Genomic DNA, 17,232 nt, shown 5'->3' with positions numbered 1-17,232 from the left:
CATGGGAAGACTTGGGAAAACTGCAGCGAGAGGACCGAGATCTGAGACCAATTATGGAGTGGCTGAGACAGTCGTCAACGCGACCTGGGTGGGAAGTAATCTCGAGAGAAAGCCCTACCACCAAGAATTACTGGACTCAGTGGGACACTCTACGGATGGACGACGGGGTGTTGCAGCGACGCTGGGTCTCTCATGATGGTCTTGACCACTACTGGTCCACGGTGCTACCTGTGAAGTCCCGGGAAGGCGTTCTGAAAGAAATGCACGACAGCATCACCAGCGTACACCTTGGGGTGAAGTAGACACTGAGTCGCCTGCGGAAAAGGTTCTATTGGGTTGGCATGAGGAAGGACGTGGAAGAATGGTGTCACGCGTGTGAGGTGTGCTGTGCAAAGAAGGGCCCCAAGAAGCGTCACCGTGCCCCATTGCAACTATACCAGGTTGGAGCCCCCATGGAACGGGTGGCAGTGGATATAGCAGGACCCTTGCCTCTGACGACGAACGGAAATAGGTACATCTGCGTCACAATGGATTACTTCATCAAGTGGCCGGAAGCCTACGCCATCCCTGACCAGGAAGCCAGTACCATCGCTAAAGTTCTGGTGGAGGAGTTCTTCTGTCGCTTCGGTGTGCCTAACGAGCTCCATTCCGACCAGGGAAGGAATTTTGAGTCAACATTCCTTGCTGAGTGCTGCAAGCTCCTGGGTATCAAGAAGACCCGGACCACCCCTCTGCACCCACAGTCAGATGGAATGGTGGAGAGGTTTAATTGGACGTTGGGCCAGGAGTTGGCCAAGCAGTGCAACAATGATCAGTCTTCATGGGATCAGAAGCTGCCTGCGCTTCTCATGGCCTACAGGTCTGCCGCCCACGAGACTACGGGGTATTCACCGGCAAAGATGATGTTTGGACGTGAGCTGCGATTGCCGGAGGACCTACTGACAGGAAGGCCTCCTGGGGAAAGCCTTCCAAGGGACGCCTCCAGTTTTGCCCGTCAACTAGAGGAACGACTGGAAGAGGTGCACCATCAAGTCCGAGGTGCCTTGAAGTTCTCCGGGGAGGCCATGAAGCGCGGTTACAATATGAGGGCAAGCCACGTTGACTTCAAGGAAGGAGACCAAGTCTGGCTTTACAACCCGCAGAGGAAGAAAGGACGGTCTCCGAAGTTACAGAGCCCCTGGGAAAGTCCTTACACTGTGCTAGAACGCCTCTCCGACGTGACTTACCGAATCCGGAGAACGGATAGGACCAAGCCGAAAGTTGTCCACGCCAACCGCCTATGGAGGTACCACGGTCCGGGAAACTACACCTGGAACAACTACAGACACCCAGCAGCCGACGAAAACGCAAGGGACGTCCCGGACCGAGAGGAGGTCGACGACGACGTAGGCCTTCTGGACCTTTCAGCCGAGGGAGATAACCTCCCGGCTTCGGCAGATGTTCCAGGGACACCCCAAGAAGCGGACGACGACGAGGCGCACCAGGAGATAGACGAGCAGGAGACACCGAGCAGAAGACAGAGACAACGCAGGCGTCCACAGCGATACGACGATTATTATGTTTTTGATTAATTCTCTTATGTTTGTATATAGTTAAGTGTGTGATCGGGACGATCACAATTAAGAGGGGGGGATAGTGTTGTGCTGGAAGTTTCCCCCGGCGACCATAGGCCTCTAGAAGGCTCCCGGAGAAACGAGCAGGGGGGCGGGAACTGTTGCCAACTCGCATATATTTTTGCTACATGTTCTTGTATGATCTAAAATATACTGTAACATTCTAGACTGTACTGTTCTGGATATATATAGGAGAAGAGGGCGAGAGAGGGCCAGTCCCAGTCATAGTAAGCTAGTGGTAAGTGAAGAGTCAGAGTGAAGTGTAATACTAAGGAAGAATATTAAAATACAGAAGTTGTGTAAAGTGTTTACATATCTCCCTCCCACGGAGTCTTGTGACGGCGACACGGAACCCAAGTAATACGTCTGGCATAACAATATGTTCTCTAATGTCTTACTTATTCTCTTTCTTCCCAGCAAACAATGACCGGCGGCCCGCCGTCGGCTTAAGAGAGGCCGGGGGTGGCTGAATGCGGGCAGCCATGCCCCCGTTACGCCTGCGATTGCCCGCTCTGGACTTCAGCAAGGTGAAACGGCGATCGAATTTTCGATTTGACGTATTTCAACTTACATGAATTACGATAGTCACTGCCTTAAATGAATTACGTTGAACACGCATTTTAAACAAACTGAATTTCATCAGCATGGAAGAATAATATAAAAGAAAATATATTTAGATGATATTTTCTAAAAAATGTATTATGTAATTATATTTGTAAATGCTATCAAGTTTTCCTAAGATATACATGTATTCATGTGGAATGCAAAGATATTATAAATATACCAGTTAGAAAATCGAACATCAAATTTGCAATGTCCGATATTCAAGGAGGGCGCCGTCCACTGATGCCGCCTCAGCTTTTTTCCATGGGCCAATACTGAAATTATTCCTTGCTCGTAACGGCTATCAAGGAGAAAAATAACTTTTTTGTGATTGTAACAATGTCTGTGTGCCATCAATTTATACTTATATGCCTCAAAACTCCTTAAACATTGATAATGTACACGATCTGTGGTTGAAAATGCTATTAACTGGCAACCGCGCCATCAGACCGTTGCCATATTATCGTAGTCAGAGCATCGTATTTACTGGTTTCTGACCCATAACAACTGTCAAGAAACACCAATAAATAAGCATTTTATCGATGATTTTATATGAGGACAGTTTTAGGGGTGAAGAAGACAGTTTTTAGGTCGTAAATCGACAATCATAAGAGGAGGAGTACAACAATCTCGTAACGGAGCGGGCCCGGGCCCGGGGCTGGTCATCTTCAAAACAACGGCCTGGCGGCTGCCTGGCAGGACCGCCGATTTCCAAGAAAACTCTCTCATCTCGACAAAAGGCAAGTAATTCTGATTCTGTTGTAAGTCAAGCTTAGCATTTGTTCATTCTAGTGACAGAGAAGTTCAAAGTAGATGCCAAGACATGGCAGAATAATCTTACAGGACAAAAAGGAGGCGACTGAAATTGCATATACTTACTTAGGTATACTTAGGTGAGTGCTGGACGCAGGCCCAAGGGCCTCTATATCCAGATCTTCAGTAACAGCTCAAAAAAAAAAACTATGGTATGGACATCTGTGGCGAAACAGACAACTTTGCTTCATAGTTAAAAAACACTTATTGATGCTGCCAGTGGCGGTCAAGTCTCTTTTCAAATGTATAAATACTTGGGGCCTCTACTACAGAGGAGGGAAGACTATTCCATACATTTACTATCCTATTCATGTAACTGTTTTGACGGATCCTTGTGTTGCACCTCTTTTTATTCAATTTGTATTGGTGTCCTCTTGTCATTAATTCTTCACGTACATTATAGTCAAGCACTGGAGCCACTCTGGTGTCATATTTCCCCCTTGCAATCTTATAGGTCTCTATCATTTCACCCCTTAACCTCCTATACACCAATATTGGCAAACTAAGTTCCTTTAACCTTTCTTGGTACGATAGGTGTCTAAGTCCATTTACCATTCTCGTTGATCGCCTTTGCATTTCCAGGAAGTGATGTCCTTCTTTCTCGGACTCCATATCACATTTCCAAATTCCAGCTGTGGTCTCACCAGTGCTTTATACAATCTAATAAAATTTTCTTTATTTAAATCCACAAATGACCTTCTGATGAGTCCCATTGTTCTATTGGCTTTATTTATTTTGTCATTAATATGTTGTTCAAATGTAAGATGCTGGTCTACTATTATTCCAAGATCCTTTTCACTATCCACTCGTTCAAGACTTACAGGTTGGTCTTCCTTCTGCATAAAATATTCTCTTTCCACTTGTTGATTCCTTTGCCTTGTCACCGTCATAACCTTGCACTTCGCTGGATGGAACTCCAATAACCAATCCACTGACCAACTTTGTAGCCTGTCCAAATCCCTCTGGCGTGATCCTTGGTCCCCAGAACTTCCAATTTCCTTAAAACATTTAGTGTCGTCAGCAAACATGTATACCGATGACTCAATATTATCTGGCAAGTCATTAATATATATCACAAACAGTAATGGTCCAATAACACTTCCCTGAGGTACTCCACTGACAACATCCTTCCACTCTGACGAGGAACCTCTAACAACCACTTTCTGTTTTCTTCTGTTTAGTAAGGCTTTAATCCAGTATACAAGTTGGTCTCCCATTCCATAGGCTTTTAACTTCATCATCAATCTGTTGTGTGGGACAGTGTCAAATGCCTTTTTTATATCTAGATACACTATATCAAGTTCTCCTCCACCTTCCAGTATTTCAGTCCATGTATCCATTACCTTTAATAACTGTAGTGTAATTGACCTCCCACTGATAAAGCCAAACTGACTCTGGCTAAACAAATTGTTTGCTGACATATGATGAACCATTTTATCTCTCACTATAGACTCCATTACTTTAGATAATATACATGTTAAGCTTACCGGTCTATAGTTGCTTGGCGTTTTCTTACAGCCTTTCTTATATATAGCCGATATTGTAGCCTGTCTCCATATTTTTGGTACCTTTCCCGTTCGAAGTGATGTATTATATAAGCTTTTCAGGGGCTCTGCAAGCTCAGAACTAAGTTCCTTTAATATCCTCGGTTGTATTTCATCTGGTCCAGGAGATTTATCCACTTTGAGATTTTTCAGTTTCTCCTTAATTTCATGAGCAGTTATCTCAACCATCTCAAGTCTACTTCCATAATTTCTGGTTGCGATGGGTGGTGGAACTGAATCAAGCTCCTCTATAAATACACTACTAAAGAAATCAGCTAGTACCTGTGCTTTCTCACCATCTGTTTTTGTCAATTCTTCTCTGTCCCCTGACTTTGAAATGTATAGATCAGCTACACCCTCTTTTACCTTCACTTTACTTTTCACATATTTCCAAAAGTTTTTTGGGTTCTCCCTTACACTTAATGAAATTTCCCTTTCCGCTGCCCTCTGCAGTTTCCTCGTCATAGACTTTGCCTTATTTCTTGCCCTGGCATATTCTTTATATTTCTGTTGATCCATGGTCTCAATATACCTTTGCCATGTTCTATGTTTCTTCCTCACTGCTTGTCGTGTCTTCATGTCAAGTGGTGTATTATATTGTCGTTGTCCTGCAGTATCAATGATCTTACTGGGGATAAATTTTTGTTTTGCTAACTGCAAATTTTCTGTGATCATCTTCAACTGTTCCTCTACATTATCTTTGCAGTGTTTGAATCCTTCTTCCCATTCGATACTCCCTAAAAATATATCAGCACATGTTGATTTCCTTCAAAATTCCTCAGTAAACCAAGTTGCTGACTTGTATGACACTAACCAACAGTTATCTGAGTCGTGTGCTCACAGTTCAGAAAGCGAAGTGTTGAGTAATGATCATTATGAAGCTGCAAGAACGTCTAATGTAGGTTTTGAGAAAGCCCAAGATCACTGTCTGGACAGAGATTGTTATTCCTCTCCGCTTTCTGATAGCTCAGAAAGCAGCGAGATTAATGTATATGAAACTGATACTCATGACAGTGTTGCAAAAATGATAATTATCCTTGCATGGTTAGGAAGGATTTTGAGGGGTGACGATATATATGGAGCCAAACAAGCAGTTTTTCTTGAGTTTCTGAAAAGAGTGGGATATAATCTGAGTGTACATATTACTTACTTTAAACTAGTTTATGGTGAGTATAGGAGTGATGGCTATTTGTGAATGATTGTGTGTGTTAGATTAGGTATAACATTTTTCTTTACCATTTCAGATTGCATGTTCTTGTGTGAGAGGGGTGCTGACCTCCCAAGACACAGTGAGGCGCATTCTTAGGTATGCTGTGACAAACTCCTTGGCTATGCAGTACAACTGGTGTGGCAAAGGAGAGAAACAGAGCTTTGGCATCTTGAAGTTGAAGGACATCATTGTTAGTAAGTATAGTTGTCAAATTTGCTTTAATATATCTATCTATTCTATTCTCTTTAACGCCTTGCCTTCCCCCTACGGGGTGGCCACGGCAGAAAAGCTTCCACCTCTCCCTGTCCATACACTCCCTCCTTGCTTGCTCCAGCAGCCCTCCTCATCCACCAGCAATTCTCTCACACATGTTCTCCTTTACCCTATCCACCCATCTACCAAGCGGCCTTCCTCCTATTACAACCCTCAATTTCACTTACATACACCTTTTTTTACAAACTCATCACGCTTCATCCTTTCAACATGGCCAAACCACCTCAATGTATTCCTCTTCACCCATTCCACCACCCCACAATACACTCCACCTGCATGGGTTCCCATACCACACCTTTCAAACACACTCATTACTCCCACCCTCCCACCTTGACACAGTTCACATCTATACCTGCATACTTAACACACTTTAGCTTGGCTATTGTTTTCTCTACCTCCTCTTTACCAATTTCTCTATTTATACATTCGCTTTCTACCTGTTTCCACACCCATATTTGTCACTATTGCTGCACTTGTAGTCATCTCAATACTCAAGGAATATATCTGAGTGCTGTTTCTTTCATGTGATATGTCAGTAATATTTATTTACTGTTATTACTATATAAGCCTTGTTAAGATGGTAGTGCAAAAGTAAAGTGTAGGTCAGGGAACCAAACCCTGCAGGTTTCAGAAACTGACTATACTAATTACTTAACAAGGGGAAAAATAGGAACTAATGAAGATAATCATTTTGACAAAGTGTGCGCAAGCATCCAGACTACAGGCATTCAACAGCAGCCTCTGTCGAAATCATTATGAAAGAATGGTTCCGCACAGCCAGAGACCGTGATGGAGGGCGACGAAGGAGAGATCGAAGTGCTCCAGACCACTAAAAACAGTGTGAAAACACATAAATAATACTGAGGCTTTGCCAACCGTGAGTGTTAGGTATGCGTGCAGCACATAACATAGGTATCTTGTTAATAACTGAACTTTGGAAATGTTTGCAATTTCTACTACCTCACCTACATACCTGTGTGAATACATGAAATACTTCAGTCATTAATGCAAGTAGACTATAGTCTATTCACTTCCTGATTCCTACCCAAGCCAGTAAGAACATGTCACTGTATGTAAGAGGGAGGGAGGGAGGGAGACCACACCGACCAACCGGACACCTGCCTCTCCCTCTCACCCACAGTGATGTGCGTAACGACCACAAAACCTTCCTTTTCCTTTCTTACATCGTATTTTACCTAAAATCTGAAGGTACCATCGTGTTCAGGGGAGGTTTTTTGTACAAGAACATATGTTTTGTTCTGAATTCAGCTAAAAAAATATCTAAAGGGCTAAATATCTAAAAGGACAAGTTTCTGCTGTGATGTCAGACATTATATAAGAAGCATTACCTGCATCATGTTGAGTTACTTACATATATAAATTAATAAATGACATGTACTTCGCCCTAGTCAGAACTTTAACTCTGTAGGAGCCATTCAGTTGCCAAGAGTTTGGGAACAAAATTTCCTGTGATAATATTTTTTGCAATTGTATGTTTAAGCTGATTTTGTGGTGACCTGATGTATAAGAATAATACTCAAATTTCTAGACAGATAGATAGGGAATTTTTAATCCTCTGTACACTCAAATGTTGGACTTAAAACTTTTTTTTTCTGGGCTACAAAGCTGTGTCAAGTGTCTGGCATGAGAGGGCCACCTCCCTTGTAAAGGTAACATTGGCCCTATATACTATAAATAGATTGACAAATTTCTCTACATCTGAGGTACTCGTTATACAGTAGGGTAAATAGGTTTTGTGTTATCACAGATTTGTATTTTATTTTATTTACTCCTGTATTATTCTGGCATCATTAATTTGTGTCCCAGTCAAAGATAAATCTGTGCCACATTATATATTTTTATTATATTGTCAATATGAATTTATTACTCTGATGGAAATGTTATTAGGAATACATATTATATTATCAGAGTTCTGAGGTATACAGTAGGGGAAGTAGGTTTTGTATTATCGTAAATTTGTATTTTATTTGATTTACTTCTGTATTATTCTGGCATCATTAATTTGTGCCCCAGTCAAACATATTTCTTTGAGCTGCATTAAGTACCGTCACAGAATGATTTGTTACTATGGTGGAAATATTATCATTAGGAATACATGTTATATTCTCAGAATCCAAATATGCAGTTTTTTTAGTTATGAGTACTCATATTTTGCTTAAAGTTGGGAACACTGCATATATATATATATATATATATATATATATATATATATATATATATATATATATATATATATATATATATATATATATATATATATATATATATATATATATATATATATATATATATATATATATATATATATATATATATATATATATATATATATATATATATACACACAGTTATACCCCAATATACACAAGTGACAGGTTCATAATTATTTTGTACAACAAAGCTATGTTTTAGGGCCATATTACACGTCAAACCCGAGAAGTTTCAGGTCCCTACAAAGGTCGGTTTAGGGGCCGTATTACAAGTCCCATCCGAGAAGATTCTGGTCCCTACAGAGTTATTCATCCCAAACTCTGAAGGGACCCGAAACTTCTCAATTTGGACTTGTAATGCGGCCCCTATATCGACCTTTGGCATAGCTTCTCGGGTTTAACTATGTCTGACCTAGTTTCAAGTTATCGAAAACGTTGTTGAGTTTATATGTATGGAGAATGTTATGAATTAATATATATTCTGATAGTTCCTACATATTTTGTTTTACTTGAACCCTTTTAGTGTTTTTGGACCATTCAGTTATAAGCGGGTTATGGCAGTAATTACCACGTTGGCCCTCCGTAAGCGGCCCTCCGGAGAACCGATGAGCAAGACTGGCAGCGGGCCTCCGTCAACACCCTACGGAGGGCCGCTGGTTTGACATACGGAAGGCCTGCGGAGGGCCGCTCTGTTTTTGTTTGCTGGGTTTATTCCCCTTTTTTACTCTCTCTCTCTCTCTCTCTCTCTCTCTCTCTCTCTCTCTCTCTCTCTCTCTCTCTCTCTCTCTCTCTCTCTCTCTCTCTCTCTCTCTCTCTCTCTCTCTCTCTCTCTCCTAAACATCGTTCAGGAGGCGCCGTTGCAAAGACAAAGGCAAGAACATCATCATCATCATCATCAGGATTATGCCGCCCTACATGTAAACAGAGTGATAAGAGGCTGGCCGCGTGGCCTGTGACACCCTCAGCCCCACCCTGGCCAGGGCGCGGCGCCCCACACAGCAGAACACTTCCTGCCACGACTCCACTCAGGGCCGCACACCAGCCCCAGCCAGGCTCCACACCCTCAGGTCAGCCTGTGACACCCTCAGCCGCACTCTGCCTGCCAGGCCCTCAAGTGTACGCAGACCTTCATGGAGGAGGAGAGAGAGAGAGTGGGTGGGTGCACTTCTAGAGTTTTACCTGTAGATGGAATGGAGGAGAGGGAAAGAAAGAGTGTGGAGTGCCCTTCTTGAGTTTTACTTTTAGATGGAATGGAGGAAAGGGAGAGAACAAGGTCATGTATAAGGGGACATGTCTCAGGAGAGCGCGGGGAAATCTGATAAAAGTATTCAAATGAGTCAAGGGTTACAACAAAGGCGATATAAGTAAAGTACTGAGAATTAGCCAGCAGGATAGAACATGCAGTAATGGATTTAAATTAGAAAAGAATAGATTTAGGAGGGAAATAGGCAAGCATTGGTTTAGTAATAGGGTGGTGGGGGAGTGGAATAGACTCAGCAATCACATAGTGAGTGCAGGGACGATAGCTTGTTTTAAGAGTAGACTGGATAGCTACATGGACGAGGACGACAGGTGGTAGTGTAGTGCGGCGACTAAGCCGGTCGAATGAGAGTCAAAGCAAAATTCAAAAAGGCTATCAAAGGATTCGTTGGAGAAGACGACTGATGAGGGAGGTGTGGGTACAGTAAGGTAGCAGTGTACACCCGTACCAAAGGTAAACAAGGATCAAGCCTCTACGACGCAGTGTTGATTTCAGTAAATTGGAAGCCACACCACCCGCTTTGAAAGCCACGGAACGAATATGGTCATGAAATTTCAGTTTAGTATCAAACATTACCTCTAAATCTCTGCTCAGAGTGGTAAATGGGATAGGAATATCTCTAATGAAGTACTGGTCGAAAAGGCCAGCAGGAGGGAGATCTCTGCCAAATCTCAAAGCCACACATTTATCTGGGTGGAGGTTAAGACCCCATGATTTTGCCATTCCATTCAGTACATCAATATCTTGCTGGAAAGTAGCTATACAGTTGATTGTGGAGGAAATATTATTACTCTGAACCTTCATATAAATTTTCAAGTCATCAGCAAAGATCTTATATTGGCAGCTAGGTTGATTTGATTTGATTTGATAAATTTATTACACCCATGGGGCAACAATCATATTTACAGTTATGAAGTCTGGCACTATTTACATTTAGCAGGCCGCTAAGTGATGACGTCAGGTGGGTAATGTAAATAAGAAAAAGAACGGGACCCAGGACTGAACCTTGCAGAACACCACTTAACACACTTTTGCAGGTACTAACCATCAACAACAACTGACATTTTCCTGCCAGTAAGAAAGTTATGGATGCAAGACTATGTGTTACTAGAAATACCCAAGTGATGTAGCTTTGTGATCAAAATTACTACTAATACAACCTCTACCAAAGCCCTGTCAAATTATAACTAGCCTCATAACACCACCCATGGATGTACCCAGAGAGTCTTATCCATTGTTGGTGTGTGAGCCCTGAACTCTCTGAGGATATTGACCCAGGCCTTGGGATCAGTCCCAGCAATGTCAGTCAGCCAGGCACTGTTCCCTACACGCTTCCCATGAACCTCTGCTGTGGGTCAATGGCCACACCCAACACATTGATTGTCCCTGTCAGTAATAGCAAACAGACCCCAAAAAGTGATGGAAATGAACTCTATGGAATGTAACCGTTTCCCTATTGTCTCACCAACACCGGAGAGTAGTTCAGCATGCTCTCTAAAGACAGATCCACTCTTTATCCACACCACACTACATTCACACAACATATACACCTTTTCCCAAAATTAAAATTTCAAAATGGCGCACATACACCAAGCCTCGGAGTCCCCGACTGGGGGGGGGGACCACAAATTCCCCCAGGGAGGACTCCCCTTCTGGCTGCCGACCCGAGAGGTGTCTTGATAACTCCTCGAACCTCTTTCTTCTCAATTTCTGCAACATTCGTGGTCTTCGCTCTAATTTTCATTCTGTGGAACATCATCTCTCCTCCTCTAAACCTCACCTTCTCTTCCTTACCGAAACACAGGTTTCTGAGGCTACTGACAGCAATCTCTACTCTGTTCCCTCCTACTATCTCTATCCTAAATTTCAATCCAAAGCTGGATGTTGCGCCTACGTGCGCAACGACATCACTTGCTCTCGTGCCCACGACCTTGACTCTTCTGAATTTTCCACCATCTGGCTCAGACTTCATTGTCATTCTATTACTAAATACATCTGTGCTGTTTATCTCTCACCTAACTCTACCAACTATGTAAAATTCTTTGACTATTTGAATTCTAAAGTGGAGCACATCTTAACCCACTCTCCCTTCGCTGAAATATCCATCCTAGGAGATTTCAATGTTCACCACCAGCTTTGGCTTTCATCCTCTTTCACTGACCATCCTGGTGAACAAGCCTACAACTTTGCTATCCTCAACGACCTAGAGCAGTTGGTCCAGCACCCTACACGTATTCCCGACCGTCTTGGAGATCGGCCCAACATTCTAGACCTCTTCCTTACCTCAAACCCTTCTGCTTATTCTGTCAAACTGTTCTCTCCGTTGGGCTCCTCCGATCACAATCTTATTTATGCATCCTGTCCTATAGCTCATGTACACCCTCTGGACCCACCGAAGAGGCGATGCTTCTGGCATTTTGCTTCAGCTCGGTGGGAAGACCTGAGGATGTACTTTTCCAATTTCCCGTGGAATGATTATTGCTTCCAGGATAGAGACCCCTCTGTGTGTGCTCAGCGCATCACAGAGGTGATTGTCTCTGGAATGGAGGCATACATTCCTCGTTCTTTCTCTACTCCTCACGCTAAAAAGCCTTGGTTTAATCACACTTGTTCTCGTGCTGTCAATGATAGAGAGGTAGCTCACAAAAGGTACCAGAGCCTTCAAACTAATGCTAATTATGAACTTTACATTTCTGCCCGAAATTGTGCCAAATCTATTCTCCGACTAACCAAAAATTCTTTCATTAATAGAAAATGTCAAAACCTTGCTTTCTCTAACTCTTCCCGTGACTTCTGGCATCTAGCCAAAAACATCTCCTCCAACTTCACTTCTTCATCTTTCCCTCCACTCCTCAATCCTGACGGCAACACTGCCGTCTCATCTATATCTAAGGCTGAACTCTTCTCTCAAACTTTTTCTAAAAACTCCACTCTGGACGATTCTGGGCATATTCCTCCTACTCATCCCCCCTCTGACTCCTTTATGCCTGTTATAAAGATTCTTCAAAACGATGTTTACGATGTTTTCTATGCCCTCTCTGGCCTCAATCCTCAGAAGGCTTATGGACCTGATGGAGTGCCTCCTATTGTCCTTAAAAACTGTGCCTCCGTGCTGCCACCCTGCCTGGTCAAACTCTTTTGCCTCTGCCTGTCAACATCTACCTTTCCTTCTTGCTGGAAGTATGCCTTCATACAGCCTGTACCTAAGAAGGGTGACCGCTCCAATCCCTCAAACTACCGTCCTATAGCTTTACTTTCTTGTCTATTTAAAGCTTTTGAATCAATCCTTAACCGGAAGATTCAAAAGCACCTTTCGACTTCTGACCTTCTATCTGATCGCCAGTATGGGTTCCGCAAGGGGCGTTCTACTGGTGATCTCCTAGCCTTCTTAACTGACTCTTGGTCATCCTCTCTTAGCCGTTTCGGTGAAACTTTTGCTATTGCGCTGGACATATCAAAAGCTTTTGATAGGGTCTGGCACAAATCTTTGCTTTCTAAACTACCCTCCTACGGTTTCTATCCTTCTCTCTGTACCTTTATCTCCAGTTTCCTTTCTGACCATTCTATTTCTGCCGTGGTAGACGGCCACTGTTCTTCCCCTAAATCTATTAACAGTGGTGTCCCACAGGGTTCTGTCCTATCTCCCACTCTTTTTCTGTTGTTCATTGATGATCTTCTTTCCAAAACGAACTGTCCTATCCATTCCTACGCCGATGATTCCACTCTGCATTACTCAACTTCTTTTAATAGAAGACCCACCCTTCAGGAACATAGCGACTCAAGGCTGGAGGCTGCAGAACGCTTAGCCTCAGACCTTACTATTATTTCCGATTGGGGCAAGAAGAACCTGGTGTCCTTCAACGCCTCAAAAACACAGTTTCTCCACCTATCCACTCGACACAATCTTCCAAACAACTATCCCCTATTCTTTGACAACACCCAGCTATCACCTTCCTCAACACTAAACATTCTCGGTCTATCCTTAACTCAAAATCTCAACTGGAAACTTCATATCTCATCTCTTACTAAATCAGCTTCCTCGAAGCTGGGCGTTCTGTACCGTCTCTGCCAGTTATTCTCCCCTGCACAGTTGCTGTCCATATACAGGGGCCTTGTCCGCCCTCGTATGGAGTATGCATCTCATGTGTGGGGGGGCTCCACTCACACAGCTCTTCTGGACAGAGTGGAGGCTAAGGCTCTTCGTCTCATCAGCTCTCCTCCTCATACTGATAGTCTTCTACCTCTTAAACTCCGCCGCAATGTTGCCTCTCTTTCTATCTTCTATCGATATTTCCACGCTGACTGCTCTTCTGAACTTGCTAACTGCATGCCTCCCCCCCTCCCAGCCCCTGCACTCGAGTTTCTACTCATGCTCATCCCTATACTGTCCAAACCCCTTATGCAAGAGTTAACCAGCATCTTCACTCTTTCATCCCTCACGCTGGTAAACTCTGGAACAATCTTCCTTCATCTGTATTTCCTCCTGCCTACGACTTAAACTCTTTCAAGAGGAGGGTATCAGGACACCTCTCCTCCCAAAACTGACCTATCTTTCGGCCACCTCTTTGGATTCTTTTTAGGAGCGTTGAGTAGCGGGCTTTTTTTTTCATTAATGTTTGCTTTTTGTGTGCCCTTGAACTGTCTCCTTTGCTGTAAAAAAAAAAAAAAAAAAAATATGTACGTCTCGAGAACCAACACCGACACAGGTGCAAGAGCCTTTCATGTATTAGATCCTAAATTATGGAACCAACTACTGAATGAAATAAAAGACTCATAATCTGACCACAATAAAATCAAATCTTAAAAAGAAGCTGTTGACCTCTGTATGAATGTATTGTCTACTCCACTGCCTTATGTATATTCTGTCATGTATATTTAGATGTATAATACACCATGTATATGTATATGTATAATCTACCATGTCTATTTAGATGTTTAGAATAACCACTTTTTAGTGGAAATAAAGTTTATTATTATTATTATTATTATTATTACTCTCTCTCTCTCTCTCTCTCTCTCTCTCTCTCTCTCTCTCTCTCTCTCTCTCTCTCTCTCTCTCTCTCTCTCTCTCTCTCTCTCTCTCTCTCTCTCTCTCTCTCTCTCTCTCTCACACACACACACACACACACACTGCACTCTGGGTGCGTCATTGTTAGGCCCGAGGAGAGGGGGGGTGCGGCAAGGCTTTATAAGCCGACGCACACTGGTGCCCGCCAGTAACCGGGCAGTTCACCAGAGTAGTTCTGCAAGGCATCTTGACCTGCTGCCTGTCAAATAAGTCCTGGAAAAAAACTTCACTAGCCAGAAGATCAGAAGTAGGTCTCAATGACAATTCTGATGTTGTTGAGCGTCGCGGCCATGGCCGTGGCCGCCGTGGAGCCAGCCAGCACTCCCGCCCCTTCTGCAGAGGGGGACACGAGCAATGTGCTCCTTGGAAAGTCCGTAGTGTCCAGCCTCCTCGTCGCCACGGGCTTCAGCGAGGCGTGTGTGGCCGAAGCTCTGGACACCTGTGCACCCGCCTCCGTGCACCGCCCAACGCCGCCGAACCCACTGGTGCAGGTAATGGTTTATTCCGCAAAGAAATGCAGCTTCCTTCGTGTAATGTAACTATACACCACCAAGTAATGTGACCTGACAACGAGGTAAGGTAACTTAATCCAGTCAAATAATGTAAAGTAAACCCACCAAATATGACGCCTAAACCCCAGTAAGCTACGCAGCCAAATCACACATAAAACAATGGCATTGGCGACTGTTACTTTCTATTTCCGTTACTGACCTACTCGCAGTAATAGACCAACCCTTTGCCTGACCATGCAGGAGGCGAGAGAGCTGCTGCAGGAGGTGCGTCAAGTCGTGAATCACTACGACAACCGACCGCGTCACTGCAAGGACCTGCTGGACGGCGGGGACAGCGGCAAGGGCATTCGCCAAGTGTACCCCATCACTGGGCAGCCCCACCGCCGCGTGGCAGTGTTCTGCGACCAAACGACTGATGGAGGGGGCTGGACGGTGTTCCAGAGGCGCACAAACCTCACCGTCCGGGAAGATTTTAACCGGACATGGAGAGAATACGACTTGGGTTTCGGCCATCTCGAGGGCGAGTTCTGGCTGGGCCTGGACCTGCTGCACGGACTGACATCGGCGGCCCTTCAGGAACTGCGCATCGACATGGCGGATTGGGACGACGTAAAACGGCACGCAAAGTACGGCTTCTTCTACGTCGGCCCTCCAAGCACCAAGTACCGCCTCAGTGTTGGAAGGTGAGCCAAGATCTTATGGGAGAGCTTTTACAAAGTCGTTGTAGTAGAAGTAGTAGCAGTAGTAGTAGAAGTAGTAGTAGTAGTAGTAGTAGTAGTAGTAGTAGTAGTAGTAGTAGTAGTAGTAGCTGTAGTAGTAGTAGTAGTAGTAGTAGTAGTAGTATCTGTAGTAGTAGCAGAAGTAGTATTAGTATTAGTATTAGTATTAGTAGTATTAATATTAGTATTAGTAGTAGTAGTAGTAAAAGTAGTAGTAGCTGTAGTAGTAGTAGTAGTAGTAGTAGTAGTAGTAGTAGTAGTAGTAGTAGTAGTAGTAGTAGTAGTAGTAGTAGTAGTAGTAGTAGTAGTAGTAGTAGTAGTAGTAGTAGTAGTAGTAGTAGTAGTAGTAGTAATAGTAGTAGTAGTAGTAGTAGTAGTAGTAGTAGTAGTAGTAGTAGTAGTAGTAGCGGTAGTAGTAGTAGTTGAAGTAATAGTATTAGTAGTTGTAGCAGTAGACGTAGTAGTAGTAATTGTAGTAGTAGTAGTAGTAGTAGTAGTAGTGGTAGTAATAGTAGTAGTAGTAGTAATAGCAGCAGTAGTCTATATTCGTGAGGAGGGACATGTACACAGCTGGGATATATACACGACAGATAAAAATAACATTCAGAGGAAACAAAAAATTCCCGGGAGTTCTGTGGACAGCTAACTAAAATGGTCATAATTTGTGACATTTTAGCGCTGCTTTGATGTCTTGTCTGCCCACGGGTGAGCCAGACTGACAGTGGTATTCTGGTCTGCTTATCTGTGTCACGTGATTTCAGTTATAGGAATAATTTAATTATCAGTCATGTGAAGAGCGTAACATTTTTTTGTGCCGCTGAGGCAACATGCGGATTTCCGTCACTCCCGGCACCACTCGCCTGTATCTTTTGACTTCTAATTCAATAATTAGTAAACAGACCGCTGAAACACCGCTGCCAGGAAGGTTCCAACAGGGATCTGGTGAAAGTGTCGTGTTTGGGACACGTATGTAAATATTAAGCAGAAACAGCGGTTTGATTTTTTTTGCGAAAATCCCTGTTTTATGTGAAAAAAATATTATTTATGTCCTTTAAATATTTTTCCAGTCTCTGGTCCTAAATCATGCCAACCCAGAGAATGCTTCAGTAAAAGCAAGAGCTCATAGACACGCAGCGCGCATATCTCCCGTGTCTGTGTAGCCATTTAATTCGAGATCTCAAAATATCTACTTCTTCATGAATGCCTCAAATATTTTGTTATTATCAACACTCAGCACCTAAGCCAACACGTACACAGCCTCTCTCTCTCTCTCTCTCTCTCTCTCTCTCTCTCTCTCTCTCTCTCTCTCTCTCTCTCTCTCTCTCTCTCTCTCTCTCTCTCTCTCTCTCTCTCTCTCTCTCTCTCTCTCTCTCTCTCTCTCTCTC

At 43.4% G+C, this 17,232-nt stretch overlaps 1 protein-coding gene across 1 annotated transcript; it reads left to right on the top strand.

Moving 5' to 3' along the window:
- Window positions 1–14,774: 14,774 nt before the first annotated feature.
- On the top strand, window positions 14,775–15,839 carry LOC126990513 (ryncolin-2-like). Its single transcript, XM_050849112.1, has 2 exons — window positions 14,775–15,107; window positions 15,369–15,839. The coding sequence occupies exons 1-2, from the start codon at window positions 14,874–14,876 to the stop codon at window positions 15,813–15,815; spliced, it is 681 nt and encodes a 226-aa protein (XP_050705069.1). The 5' UTR covers window positions 14,775–14,873; the 3' UTR covers window positions 15,816–15,839.
- The last annotated feature ends 1,393 nt before the right edge of the window (window positions 15,840–17,232 follow it).

The sequence above is a fragment of the Eriocheir sinensis genome, unplaced genomic scaffold, assembly GCF_024679095.1.
Source record: "Eriocheir sinensis breed Jianghai 21 unplaced genomic scaffold, ASM2467909v1 Scaffold170, whole genome shotgun sequence".
Classification (NCBI taxonomy): Eukaryota; Metazoa; Arthropoda; class Malacostraca; order Decapoda; family Varunidae; genus Eriocheir; species Eriocheir sinensis.
This window is presented reverse-complemented; position numbering and strand designations above follow the sequence as displayed.